The 12,871-nt window shown below is 49.2% G+C and overlaps 5 protein-coding genes across 5 annotated transcripts; 1 reads left to right on the top strand and 4 right to left on the bottom strand.

Moving 5' to 3' along the window:
• Positions 1-357: 357 nt before the first annotated feature.
• N7515_007503 (ribonuclease III domain-containing protein) lies at positions 358-886 on the bottom strand (the record flags this gene model as incomplete). The annotated part of the gene is made up of 2 exons (XM_056668247.1): positions 358-599; positions 664-886. 2 exons carry the CDS (start codon positions 884-886, stop codon positions 358-360), a joined length of 465 nt encoding a protein of 154 aa, XP_056521843.1.
• A 1,718-nt stretch (positions 887-2,604) lies between these two features.
• On the bottom strand, positions 2,605-3,964 carry N7515_007502 (cytochrome P450; the record flags this gene model as incomplete). Its single annotated transcript, XM_056668246.1, has 2 exons — positions 2,605-3,602; positions 3,796-3,964. The coding sequence occupies 2 exons, from the start codon at positions 3,962-3,964 to the stop codon at positions 2,605-2,607; spliced, it is 1,167 nt and encodes a 388-aa protein (XP_056521842.1).
• Positions 3,965-4,932: 968 nt separating this feature from the next.
• Positions 4,933-6,688, bottom strand: N7515_007501 (cytochrome P450; the record flags this gene model as incomplete). Its single annotated transcript, XM_056668245.1, has 5 exons — positions 4,933-5,107; positions 5,161-5,327; positions 5,382-5,492; positions 5,544-6,409; positions 6,466-6,688. The coding sequence occupies 5 exons, from the start codon at positions 6,686-6,688 to the stop codon at positions 4,933-4,935; spliced, it is 1,542 nt and encodes a 513-aa protein (XP_056521841.1).
• A 1,124-nt stretch (positions 6,689-7,812) lies between these two features.
• N7515_007500 (uncharacterized protein) lies at positions 7,813-9,027 on the top strand (the record flags this gene model as incomplete). The annotated part of the gene is made up of 1 exon (XM_056668244.1): positions 7,813-9,027. The coding sequence occupies one exon, from the start codon at positions 7,813-7,815 to the stop codon at positions 9,025-9,027; it is 1,215 nt and encodes a 404-aa protein (XP_056521840.1).
• A 1,106-nt stretch (positions 9,028-10,133) lies between these two features.
• N7515_007499 (dihydroxy-acid dehydratase) lies at positions 10,134-11,996 on the bottom strand (the record flags this gene model as incomplete). The annotated part of the gene is made up of 2 exons (XM_056668243.1): positions 10,134-11,859; positions 11,932-11,996. 2 exons carry the CDS (start codon positions 11,994-11,996, stop codon positions 10,134-10,136), a joined length of 1,791 nt encoding a protein of 596 aa, XP_056521839.1.
• Positions 11,997-12,871: the final 875 nt, after the last annotated feature.

The raw sequence follows: 12,871 nt of genomic DNA, 5'->3' as shown, positions 1-12,871 counted from the left end.
GAGGTATTTTCAGTGCCGCTACTTTACTTTCATTTTCAATATTGATAAGTGCCTATCTCATGAAACACCAGTCCATAAGGTTCCATCTTCCTCTGTCTCCAAATTGCCTGAGATGGGGTCTTCATGATATACTTCCCAGCCATGGAGACATAAGGAAGCCGCCATGAGAGGGCAAGAGGGATCCATTGCAAAGTGTACAAGGCTCATTCAATGGTGCTGCGACCTAGAGGTCACTTCACAGGCCACTTCACTGCTGAATGAAAAAGGTCCAGCCTTGCAAGGGATCCCCCCTTCCCTCTCATCGAGGCTTCCTGATGTCTCCATGACAAGGAAGTACGATTGAAGGGAGGGGCAGGATCACTCGGGCCAGGCGAGGCCGAGGGCAGTGATAACCCTTTCGGTGGCATCACGGTTCTTGCCGGAATCATAATAAACTGCGCCAATTATGGCTTCCATGGTGGTAGCCATGGTCTTCCTTCCGACCGGTAAGTCCCACTGGGCCGGGTTCTTCACGATGAAAGATTCAAGTCCCAGGGCAAGGCCCTGGGCATACAGGTTGTCATTGGAGGCCACATTGGTGATGACGTTCTGAATATGCCCTGTTGGTGACACCATACTCAGCATACGTGAGAAATAGTCATTGCTAAGGGAGGGGGTGCTTACCTGGAAGTCTGTTCCTCTCTCGGCCTTGAACAACAAAATAGAGACGGTGTTCCGCATCGCCAACCATTGCGAGGGTCTTTGGACCGTTCGGGTTGAGAGCATTAGGGGCTTCAAGAGCCTCACGGATCAAAGCTCGGTTGGTAAACCGATAGGCTTGTCCGAGAACCACATTCTCGAAAGTTTCGATTTTCTCGTCCGAGAGGGGATGCATGAAGACAACCATGGCGGAATCTCAAAGTGTGTTGATAATGATGATATAGTTGATTATTGTGTCAGAAGCAATGGATCGTATGGGAAGTAAGTGAGAAATGAGGAGGAAAAAAGAGCATCTTATACAAAATGAAGAGGGAGATAGAAAGGCAAGCCAGATGGGCACAGCCCGACAAAATGGCTAGGAATAGTCATGTTGGGCTTATGTTGTGCTCAGCCTCACTTTTCTGTTGGCCGTAACCACCTCGTAGGGTACCCATGCGTGTTATTCCTTGTCTGTAGCAGCTTGCAGGTGCACGGGAATGTGCCCATGTATCCAGCTTGTAAGTTGTGGCGAATCATCATTGGTAATGCGAGATGTGCCACTTTGGATTTCGAAAAGAATCAAAGAGAGTAAACTGGTGGCTGTTGGCAGGTCTACTGCCTGCTTGTCTCAGACGAAGGGCAGGTTGTTGCAATTGCTTGCACAGGGATCGGATTCCGATTGTGTTTCTTTGTTGTTCTTCTCTCTCTAAGGGGTTCAGGTGGAAGGCTGGGTAGGCTGTACTTACAATACGCTGATCTCTAGCTATTTCAATCGCCATAAGGATAGGAGAGATTCCTCATTTTTGCTTTTGCTCGTGACTGTCAAGCGTGAGGCCTCCCTCAAAAGCTTCACAGATTACAGGGGACGTTGAGCGGCATATACTGTGTAGAAGATGGGAATCGACACGGGTGCATGGAACCATACACTCTCCCAAGTAGAGAAACGTGGGTAGCTGTTTTGGACTTGGTTTGGCTGTGGGAGACGTTTGATTCCAATCAGATTATCAGAAACATACTTGGTGTAAAAGATCATGAGAGATGAGGATGAGACAAGAAGGGAAAAAAATTAAAAAAAGAATTAGCATGTCCTGGTTTCGATCCAGGGACCTCCGGGTTATGAGCCCGGCGCTCTTCCCCTGAGCTAACATGCTGGGGTGTTATTAGTATCCGGCAGTTTTGCCATTATAAAGCAAAACTTGACTTTTCTCAGTTCTCGCTCTCTTAGTACACAGTAGGATGCTTCGTCAGTTACCCTTGGGCCTTACCTCTACGAACCGATGAAGAAATGTCACAGCTAGTCAGAGTGTCAGACCAGTGATATGTAGCCAGATAAAGCAGCTGCCAAGGTTGCTTTACGAGGTTTCATGGTGGGGACTGAGTAGAATGAATGACTATGGTAGTTTACAAGAAATTTGAGCAGCATGTTACACAGTAAGACATTTTCAGATTTTCTTCAGCGGATTATAGTAGCAAAATTCCCGAAAACTGATAACACCCCAGCATGTTAGCTCAGGGGAAGAGCGCCGGGCTCATAACCCGGAGGTCCCTGGATCGAAACCAGGACATGCTAATTCTTTTTTTAATTTTTTTCTTCTCGCTCTACCACCAGCCTCATGGCTGAGCCAGACACAAAATGCCGCCCTTGTACGGCGCGTCGGCGAAAATGTCACGGCGGTGCGTGCCTTCTTGTTTAAAATCGTGGGTTCCGCCCAGTTGCCATCGCTGCCTTAACATGAAGTCGCCGAACTTTGTACACCACACGAGAGCTCGGCGCATCCATCATAGACTACTGTAGATGTATATGTGAGGGGAGTCTGAGAGATATGTGACCAACGATCTTGTCTTTATGTACACGACCCCGCAACGAAACATTTTGGTCTTCCACATAACGCTCACTTCCAGGTTCAAAAAAACAATCCCACAACATTAGTTTCGTCTCTTTATCCTAATTCGCGCCCCAGAAGGCGGCATCAGAGCCTCAGCCATCCACCGATTCGCAGGTCTCTGTCCATTATACTCGGCCGGAAACTCGACGTCGTAATTCATCAGAAGATAGGCAACAATCATCTTGACCTCAAAGTCAACCAGGAACCTACCCGGACATGAATGGCCTCCATGTCCAAAGGGCAGATGCTCCGGTGAAGTTGAGACAAAGCTCAGATTACTCGCGGTAGACCTGCCTTGCGCGTCTTTGGGAGCCTGTTCGCGGACCCGAGAGAACCTGAAAGGATCGTACTTGAAAGGATCCTCGAAAGTTTCGGGATCGCATTGGAGCGGACGACCCAGGAAGGAGACGTATGTGCCTTTGGGAAGCTCGATACCATCTTCTGTCTTGATCCCCTCGACTAGGACCTTGCGGAAGACACCCCGGTTGGTGTTTGAATGCAAACGCATGGTTTCACGAGCCACACTGTCGGATTTGATCATCTGCGCAACTTTGTACTTGGTCCATTTGGTATTGCTGTCCGGACCGATGATATCCTTCACTTCGTCTCGAAGGACGGAGATAGTATTGTATTGGGGGTTTGAGCTGACGATGTTGAGTATAATGTTTGTTACAAGCAAGGTTGTCTGATGCACGGCTGCAAAATTGGCAAAACACAGCCGTCTGGACATGCTGGGAAGGTCGTGCAGTTCGCGTGGTCGCTCTTTCTGGGCGTAGCGGAGCATTTGCTGGAAGAGATCCTGCGGTGCTTCGCTATCGGGCTTTCCCGCGCTGTCCTGCTGGCTCAATGCTTGTACCCGCTGGCGATAAATCGGCTCTACTTCTTTCTTGACCCGTTCGATGTTCCGACGGATACTCATCGTAACTAACGGGCCAATAATTGGGCGCAGAAGACGTGGAGTAGCGCCGGTCAGACCTCCGTTCATCACTATCCCATCATTGACCTTCCAGCAGGCTCGAAGATACGCCTCGTTGCGGGCTATCGTTGTCCAGTTAGAAAGGTAATATATCAGTAAGAAAATGGAACGCACCTAGAGGAAATCCTACGGTAAATCGACTCGCTGCGGCAATAATGACCATTCGAATTGTTTCCAACAAATCGATTTCTTTCCATGACTCTGTATCGCATCCAATATACTTATCGAATGCATACTTCAATTCCTCGTTCATACCATCGCAGACCGCCTCCAGCTTGGAATTGATATCCGACTTGACAAGCATACAAGGCCAGGGATCGGCTTTGTATTTTTCATTGCCAAGTGAGTACTTCAGTTGAACAAGTTCCAAGACTGCGTCGGCGTGACTAAGTTCCTTTTCAGGACGGGCCATAATATCCCGCATTGTGCTTTGAGGCAAGACGATGTCGTGGCGAAATCCAAGTCCCGGGAGAAGGACTGTCTTGCCATGTTTGGTATACTTGATTCAGATCAGTATCGCTGTCAATAAGAGTGCAGAAGAACGCACTTTGTCATATGTTTCTTTGTATAGAGCCTCGCAGTCAGTATAGTACCTCCATCTCGTTCGCCAGCTGAATGTTCTTTTCCCTTCAGGCTCACCAGCTAGCGGGAGATTGGCGGGATATTTAATGGCAAAGAATGCTTGATAAATAAGAAAAGTGCATGCTACTAGAGCAGGAAACAGCACTGAAGCCCATGCCTTGTACTCTTCAGCAAAAGACTGCAAGAAAGTAGAAACTCCCATTTTTTGGAATGGGGGCTGCTGGTGTTGCTTATCCTTTCTGTTCAGATCTTGATTCTGAAAGTCTTTGGGACTCATGTCAGGGCAGTGACTGGGATATTTAGCCTCATAATACCGGACTAGAGTTACTAAGCTGAATACAAGCTAGCGTTTGCCAACAAGACAATTGTTTCTGGTATTTTCCGACTCGATCCTGGCCGATAACGGCGTGAGTGACGGATGTAACTATGTGATGGGGGCTACGAGACATGAAGAAGATGAGCAGATACGAGGATCCACTCCCCTGCATGACACGTTCCTCATCAAACAACCCGGTGTGTCAATTAGATCAGTTCTCTAATTCCTGATTCTTACGAGGTAAAGGCCACATGAATGAAAGACAGTATCGAATATTTTACATTCTTTGCGGAGTGATCGTAAGAAGGTTACCTATTGCCATCAACTGGGATGCCTATTCTACGGACCCATGAGGCTTATCTCGAGGTAAGCAACAAGGCTCAATGGCAGTTCAAGGTCTAAAACAAAAGTACGTTCATATAATATTTAAAGGATTCTATTTAGATCCACCGACCCGATCCACGCAGCCCAGTGCTTAGCCTAGTGCTTAGTGCTTACTCTTTGCACAGACCCCTTACCCGTGCCTTGACTGAACCGTCACCCTCCTTGGGAAAGGCGAACCCGCGCGTATGGTATACATCCATATCTTTCTGTGTCGTTTCGAATAGCTCCATATCTAAGGATGTTGCAACCCTTGCGATACCGAGGTAGAGTTTTGCATATGCCAGGCTAGAGATAAAGAATTAGCAACAGATCCAAGTGGGCTACAGGGAAGACCATACTTGATACCAAGGCATGCTCTGCTGCCCTTGCTGAAGCTGACCATGTATTTGTCGAGGTTGGTACCATCTTGTGCAGCCTTGACCCAACGCTCCGGATCGAAGATTTGAGGATTGGGAAATATGGAAGCGTCGTTATTGACCAGGTAGGTTGACTGGCTGACTGGTGTCTACTTTTGTGTCAATAGTGAGAGGATAGGCAGGATGGCCGATAGCGGACTTACTCCGGGTGGAATAACGAAACCGTTGTACTGGAGAGCTTCGTTTGGAGAGATTCTCGGGATCCGCACGACCAAACCGTACGTAAGTCGGATTGCTTCCTGGACGACACCTCTCTATAGCACATGTTAGTAAATTACCCGACAGAGGAACGATGGGAATCATACCATATAGGGCACAGCCTCAAGCTCTGTCGTGGTCCATTGTTGACCATCCGGCTTTGCAATAGTCTCCAATTCTTTGCGCAGCTTCATCAGCACCTTCTGATTGTTGAGTAAGTGGAACAGCGCAACGGAGAGTGTTCTAGCAGTGGTATCAATTCCAGCAAATATGATGGTTTCGCCCTCATCCAACAGACGATCCAGTGTTTTCTCCTCCTCGGGCACAGTGGGGTCCGTCAATGCGCTGACGATCACAGACTTGGATCTAGCATCTTTCATGGCCTTTTTCTCTTCATCGGGCTTGTCGAGATAGTTCCGGATCATCTTTTTGTTAGCCTCTCGCGCCGACACTACCCGAGGGAAGTTCGGGTTGATCAACCCGAGGATTGGCAACGGGAGGTTCTTGAGTGTGGTTGGAGGAATGGGCAGGAAACGTGTGAGGTTGTACAGATTCAACAACACAGTCAGTGCATCCTTGAGTCCATACTTGAAGTCCTTGCTGCCAATGTAGTTTGCATGAGAGCCATAGAAGTGGTAGGTGACAACATCCGCAGTGAAGGCAGAAAAGGCACACGTCAGATCAACGACGGTTCCCTTTGCCTCTGCGAGACGAGAGATCAATGCATCAAGACGCTCGTGGATGGCAGGCTCAATGTCCGCGACGGCCCTTTTGGAAAAATATGGATTCACAATGGCACGACGTTTGCGGTGAAGGTCATGTTCGAGAGTAGAGATGGTGGAGTGCGGAAATGTGTAGCCAGACACGGCTGACAGTTCTTTGTTGACCTTGCGGCCACTTCCAGCGTAGATGGTGTTAAAGTATTCCGGGTCGTGAATATGCAACGATCTTGAGTTGATGCGAACAATCGGTCCTTTGAGGGTGGTTAGCCTGTCTTGGATTCTGGATGGTTGAGGATGACCACTGTACCATATTTTTGGTGCATCTTCTCAATTTCCCAGAGATAAGTGCCATCTTTAATAACATCGTAATAGAACTCGTAGAAAGACCATATGGCTGCCCGTTTGGGACCGGGAAAGTTGCGCAATGGATGGAAAAACAGATCATAGATACATCGAGCGACTACGTATATCGCGAACGCGCCAAAGGCTGAACCGATGGCCACTGGAAAAGAAAGGTCTTGCAATAGCATGATGACGAATTCAGGTCTTCAGGATATCCGTGGTGATTAGCAAGTGACAGACGAATGCGAATATCGAGTTGCGGAGAGTTGAAAAAAAAGAAGGAAAGCCTCTGGGCCCTGGCTTACGAGGAGAGCTTCACATGTGGCAAAGGTCCTTGGCTAGATGAACGTGGAGCCGGTTTGTCTACGGAATCAGCTAACTGCTTCTGATAGTAATGTCCATTCGTACATTTTCGAGTACTCATCTTGTCTACACTCGCACCAGATGCCGAACATCGGGGCGTTGACCGAGACATGAATAGGTTACATGAGCTAGATTAGCCCCCACCAACAGATGCAAGTGAGAAATTAACGCGCTTGATCTCGGTGTGAATATTCAGGTGAAAAGCCTCATACACGATAAGCCAAAGGCAGCCATATGCATAAGCTAGCATCCCAACTGCTGTACCTAGTCTGCAGTAGTTCAAGTCTAGTGCATAATCCGTATCAGGGAAAAGGCGCTTGTGAAAACCTGCCTCTAATGCTCTTTGGGTGTTTATCAATTGATTCGATGCAGATCGAAGTGGAGACATGTCATCCCTGCCGATAGTGAGCCTGAATGAGTAACTACATGCGAAGCGAGATTTAACATGTGTGGAATCTTGAGCTCACGAAAAGATTATTCCTGGGTAGATCTCTCCTCTAGGGCTGGCAGCAGCCAGAGTTTGCTAGATACGGTTGGAATACAGGACGCTGGAGGATCCATTCTCCAGGGCTACTACTAGTATGTCTGAGTAATCTCAGCCGAGATCGGGACGGGAACGATCCATCAAGCTTTTTCGCTTCTCAGCTCATCCACCTTGGCGATTACGGCGTGGGATGTGTGGGGCCGTACTGTTGCGAGACTAATCCCTGTCAAGAGGTCTAGACATCCTTCCCCTCATCCATCTCGTGGAAACGGAAGGGTGAGATGGGCAAATTGCGCTAAACGATGGGGGTAGAGCAAGATGAGAGTGTGCGCCGGTAATCGGTCAGCTCTCTATGCCTTCTGTTCATCTAGTACGTGATGTTTCCAAGGTATATAAGTAGCTTCCGTCCCGGCCTGTCTGAGACATCAACACAAGCATCTCAAGTTTTCTTGAATTGCCGCCATCATGGATATGAATACCTTCCCTGCCAACACGTACTGCGACTCTATCGTGCGCTTCCTTGATGCCATTGAGTACCATGATGACAACCTGACACGCGATGAGCGGATTGAAGGCCTTCGTCATGTTCATTCCAAGACTGCACAATACTTTACTGAGCCACTTCCGAGGAGTGTCCTCAAAGGTGTGGCTCCTCGCCGGATTGCTGCAGTCACTCGAACCATTTCCCATTTCATTGTCTATTGTTGGAGCAAACTACCTCGAGAAGCCCAAGTAGACGTCTCCATATATCTGTCAATCATCAACGTTCTGGACGACGAGATCAGCAGCGATCCCAGTAACCAGATGTCCACCTTCTGGACCGACCTTATCCAGGGCAAGCAACAGAAGCACCCCTTCTGGGTGCTGTTCAACTCACATCTGCCCCGTCTCCTACGACACTACGACAGCTTCTGCTCCTTCAATATTATGCGCTGCACCTTTGATTACTTCGAAGGCTGTTGGATTGAGCAACACAATTTCCAGGGCTACCCTGGCGCTGACTGCTACCCACTTTTCCTCCGACGATTGAACTGCCTCGGTGGTGCTGTCGCAGGGACCATTTTCCCCGCTGCCAAGTTCGATGAGAAGAAGCTCTTTGCAGAGATTTCTTGCGTGATGGCGCAGATTGACGGGCCCGTTGCCCTTATGAATGATCTTTTCTCTTTCTACAAAGAATATGATCAGGACGAAGCCAATCTGGTCACCAACTGGTGCAATGTGGACGGCATCACTATGGACCAGGCCCTCACACGTCTCACCGACGATACAATCCATGCTTGTGTACGGATCTTGGACGTTTTAAAGGACAAAGACCCAGACATGCTAGCCACAATCCGCGGTTTTATCCACGGGTATGTGACGTGGCACATTTGCGACTTCAGATACAGACTGCGGGAGATCTATGACCGCAAAGATCTAGGAGAGTCTGGCGCCAAGTTCTGCAGTTACTTTGACAAGGCAATCGAGGTGGGATGGGTGGATGTTGAGGAGTGGACTTGCCAAGTCCAGGGCTTTGAAGTCGATGCTGTCCCGAAGGGATCTGAAGTGCAGGCATATCAGACCAATGCATTTGGGGTCCCTGTCGACACAATCCGGCAACACAACATGGATTACGTGGGGAGTTCAATAATCAGTATGTTTGAATGGGTGACCGGTTATCTGAAGGGAAAATCTCGCTAGGCAACGGAAAGGGATGGTGATGATACGGGGTTACGACATAGATAGCAATGTTTTGGTTTTTAGGTTATATTTGGCCATTTGTCTTTTTTTTTACTTGTGGATAGTCAGGAACAGCCCAAATGAAATACGGAAATAACACTTCTGATCTTATCGACGTGACTATGGGATCAACATTCGGCCAACAAGCTTCTGCAGATCCAGGTACCAATTCCCTTTTCTGGCTATCAAGGCGGCAACTTGCGCTCACTAGCTTGATCCTCTATCTTCCGGCGTTAGTGCTGGCCAATTAGTTGATGCTTATTAGACTCTAGTGCTGATTCAGATTTTAGCTTTGACGATTGCAATAAATTCATGGAGGACCCACTTGAGGACCCAAGTGGGGCTAATTCTGCGGATGTCATGCCGTGATCCGTGCCAATGGTGATCATTCCTAGCGGATAGATTAGGTTGGTACCGCCGGGTCTACCGCTGGTTCCAAGATATAGGCTAAATCACAGCGCCTCATACATAGCTCGCATTCGCTGCCGACAGTAGCCGACTCACTCTCTGACGGGAGCCGATATCGGAGAGCATGAGGCTCCGAACAATTGGCAAGCGATTGCCAGGTAACATCCAATGACGCCGCGGAGATTCGGAGATGTTTACATCTGGATCCTTCTGACACAACCTGGAAACCCACTTAGGTAGCTGTATCTCGGCTGTTGATAATTTCCACTGAGACATCTGATGCAACACCAATTCTATCCCCACAGAGGGTAATACCAATATCTACGCCTTGATTCGTTCGCAAATTACCTTCAGCGCTGCACCTCGCTTTGACCCTGATCGAGCTCGGCTGGATGCCTATCACGTACTTCCTCTATGTGCACGGCAGCACGCCTTAAGCACGTCTTATACGAAAAGTGGACCCCTGTACCTCAAGTAGTACCTAGGATTGAGCGGTACGGAGTATGAACGTATCAGTGCACTGACTCTAAACTAACCGTAGAATTACCTAGCAGACAGTACTGGTATGGTTGGAAAAACTCTTGCATTTACGAAAATGTAGCCCAGTATATCACTCAATATTTGCACAAAAATTGTATGCAGATCTCCCAGCGGGATACCTAGATCGGTCCGTCCGTTACACAACCATGGCTGGCATCGCTGACCAGGGCGCAATACTTCTTCAAAGTTCCCTTCTGGTACCTGAGCGGGGGTGCTTTCCACTCCTTCCTCCTCTTCTCGAGCTCTTCAGTCGGGACTTCCAGATCAACCACTCTTTCCTCAGCATCAATCACGATCCTATCACCATCTCGTGCCAGCGCGATCGGGCCGCCCTCCATGGCTTCAGGCACGATATGTCCGATCAAGAATCCGTGACTACCACCTGAGAATCTCCCATCCGTGAGAAGCGCAACGTCCTGGCCAAGACCGGCACCCATGATGGCTGCGCTAGGCTTAAGCATCTCAGGCATTCCTGGACCACCCTTGGGACCTTCATAGCGGATAATAACGACTGTTTTCTCGCCCTTCTTGATCTCACCCCGCTCAAGGGACTCAATAAATGCATCTTCGTAGTCGTAGCACTTGGCTGTGCCCTCGAATCGCAGACCCTCCTTGCCAGTAATCTTACCCACGGAACCGCCCGGGGCCAACGACCCGCGAAGAATCTGGAGGTGACCAGATGGTTTGATAGGATTGCTGAGGGGTAGGATAATGTCCTGGTCGGCAGGGAAGTCGGGCCATGAGGATACATTATCCTTCATTGTTTTGCCGGTGACAGTAATTCCTGAGCCGTCGATTAGGCCCTCCTTCAGAAGGTATTTGAGAAGTGCTGGTGTGCCACCGATGTTGTATAGGTCGTTCATAAGATATTTCCCAGATGGCTTCAAGTCGGCCAGGAATGGTGTCTTGTCAGACACGGCTTGGAAGTCATCGATAGTCAACTTGATACCGACAGAGTCCGCAATAGCAATCAGATGCAGAACAGCGTTGGTGCTGCCACCCAGCACGTTGACCACAATCATCGCATTCTCAAATGCTTGACGTGTCATGACATCCCTGGGCTTGATTTCTTCCCTGAGCATGTTCTTAACCACCTCGCCGATGTTTTCGCATTCGACCAGCTTCTTGGGATCGTCTGCCGGGCAACTGCTGCTACCGGGAACGGTCATACCCATAGTCTCGATGGCCGTCGCCAGTGTGTTGGCCGTGTACATGCCACCACAGGCACCTTTGCCGGGGCATGCATTGCGAATAATATCGAACCGCTCCTTCTCGTCGATCTGGCCGGTGATGAACTGTCCATACGACTGGAACGCGCTGACCAGGTCCAGTTTTTGGCCCTTTGCACTGCATCCGGGCTTGATGCTGCCGCCATAGACCATGATACTAGGCCGATTCGTGCGCCCCATCGCCATCAACACACCCGGCATATTCTTATCGCAGCCCGGTAGCGACACATTCGCATCATACCACTGGGCATTCATCACCGTCTCAATGCCATCGGCAATAAGCTCCCGACTCTGCAAGCTGTATCTCATTCCTGCTGTGCCCATACTGATCCCGTCTGACACTCCAACCGAGTTGAACCGCATGGGGACCAGACCCGCCCGGAGGACGGAGTCGCGGACGATCCCGGATAGGTCATTCAAGTGCATGTTACATGGGTTACCCTCGAACCACACCGAGGAGATACCAACCTGCGGCTTCGACATGTCCTCCTCTGTCAGGCCGGTGGCATAGAGCATGGCTTGTGAGGCACCCTGGGATTTGGGTTGTGTAATTTTCGAGGAGATTCGGTTGAGGGTCTCGTTGGATTTATAACGGCGCCCGACAAATGGAAGGCGTCTGACGATGATTGTCAGTAGTCAATTTTTGAGGAGGGAACCAGATGCATTGTGATGGAAATTTCTCACGTACGTATTCTCAAACCGAGCTCGCCGGCTCAGTCCCAGAGCCCTCGAGCGGATACTCGACGTGGCCATGATGCTTGTGAATATACGGAGTACGGGGAATGGAGCAGGTTGAGTAGGAAGAAAAGTAAAGAGGAATAAAGTCCAGTGTGTCAAGACACGAACACTGGAGGCTGAGGAAGGATAATTTCTGTCAAGCGTGATTTATTTAGGGGATTGTTATTCCCACTACCCCTGTCTAATCCCATTGCCCTATTTAGAATAGGGTGCATACTAAGATATCCGGAGATGTGGCCCAACTCCGGTCCCTTCATTCGGACAGCCTCCTCCCGTGATCTCGGCCCCCGAATCGCAGCTGCCCAGTAACTGGTGGAGCAACGCAAAAAAGGCAATCATTTTACGCCCCTGGTAATAAAAGAAAAAGAAATACATATCTAAAGGAGAAAGCGGCACACAAGGCCAGCAGCTCTACACACGGATCTAGAAGAAGAACGAAGGAAAAGACGGAACAGCAATCTTGGGAATCTCTCTGATCTCTACAGAACCCAGGCAGGAGGAAAGCAATACCCTCCTATGATTGACCAGACCATGAGAGGAAAGACAAGAAAACACTCACACCGAATTCCTACGGTCGGAAGCCTGCCAACAGGAGAAACCGGGAGAAGGTAGACTAGGTCTAGCGCTCAGGCCTTGCTCACTGAGTAACAGATATCTCTTTGCTGCAGGGTTTGGTTACCTTTTGCCATATAATTGAACACCAGATCAGACGCGGCTCGCAGTGAAAGATTATTGGGGCAATTCGTAGGGATATAGCCTTGCCAGTTGGCGGGAGGCTCACCAGTTGGCGGAAAGCTCGCCTCGCACTCATTGGAACTCAACACCCACGCCAGGGTATTGGAGTGTGTACGTGCTCACTAGCTTCTCCCCCTTATTAGCCAACTGCTCTC

The sequence above is a fragment of the Penicillium bovifimosum genome, assembly GCF_028826915.1.
Source record: "Penicillium bovifimosum strain IBT 22155 chromosome Unknown utg000005l_segment0_segment0, whole genome shotgun sequence".
NCBI lineage: Eukaryota > Fungi > Ascomycota > Eurotiomycetes > Eurotiales > Aspergillaceae > Penicillium > Penicillium bovifimosum.
This window is presented reverse-complemented; position numbering and strand designations above follow the sequence as displayed.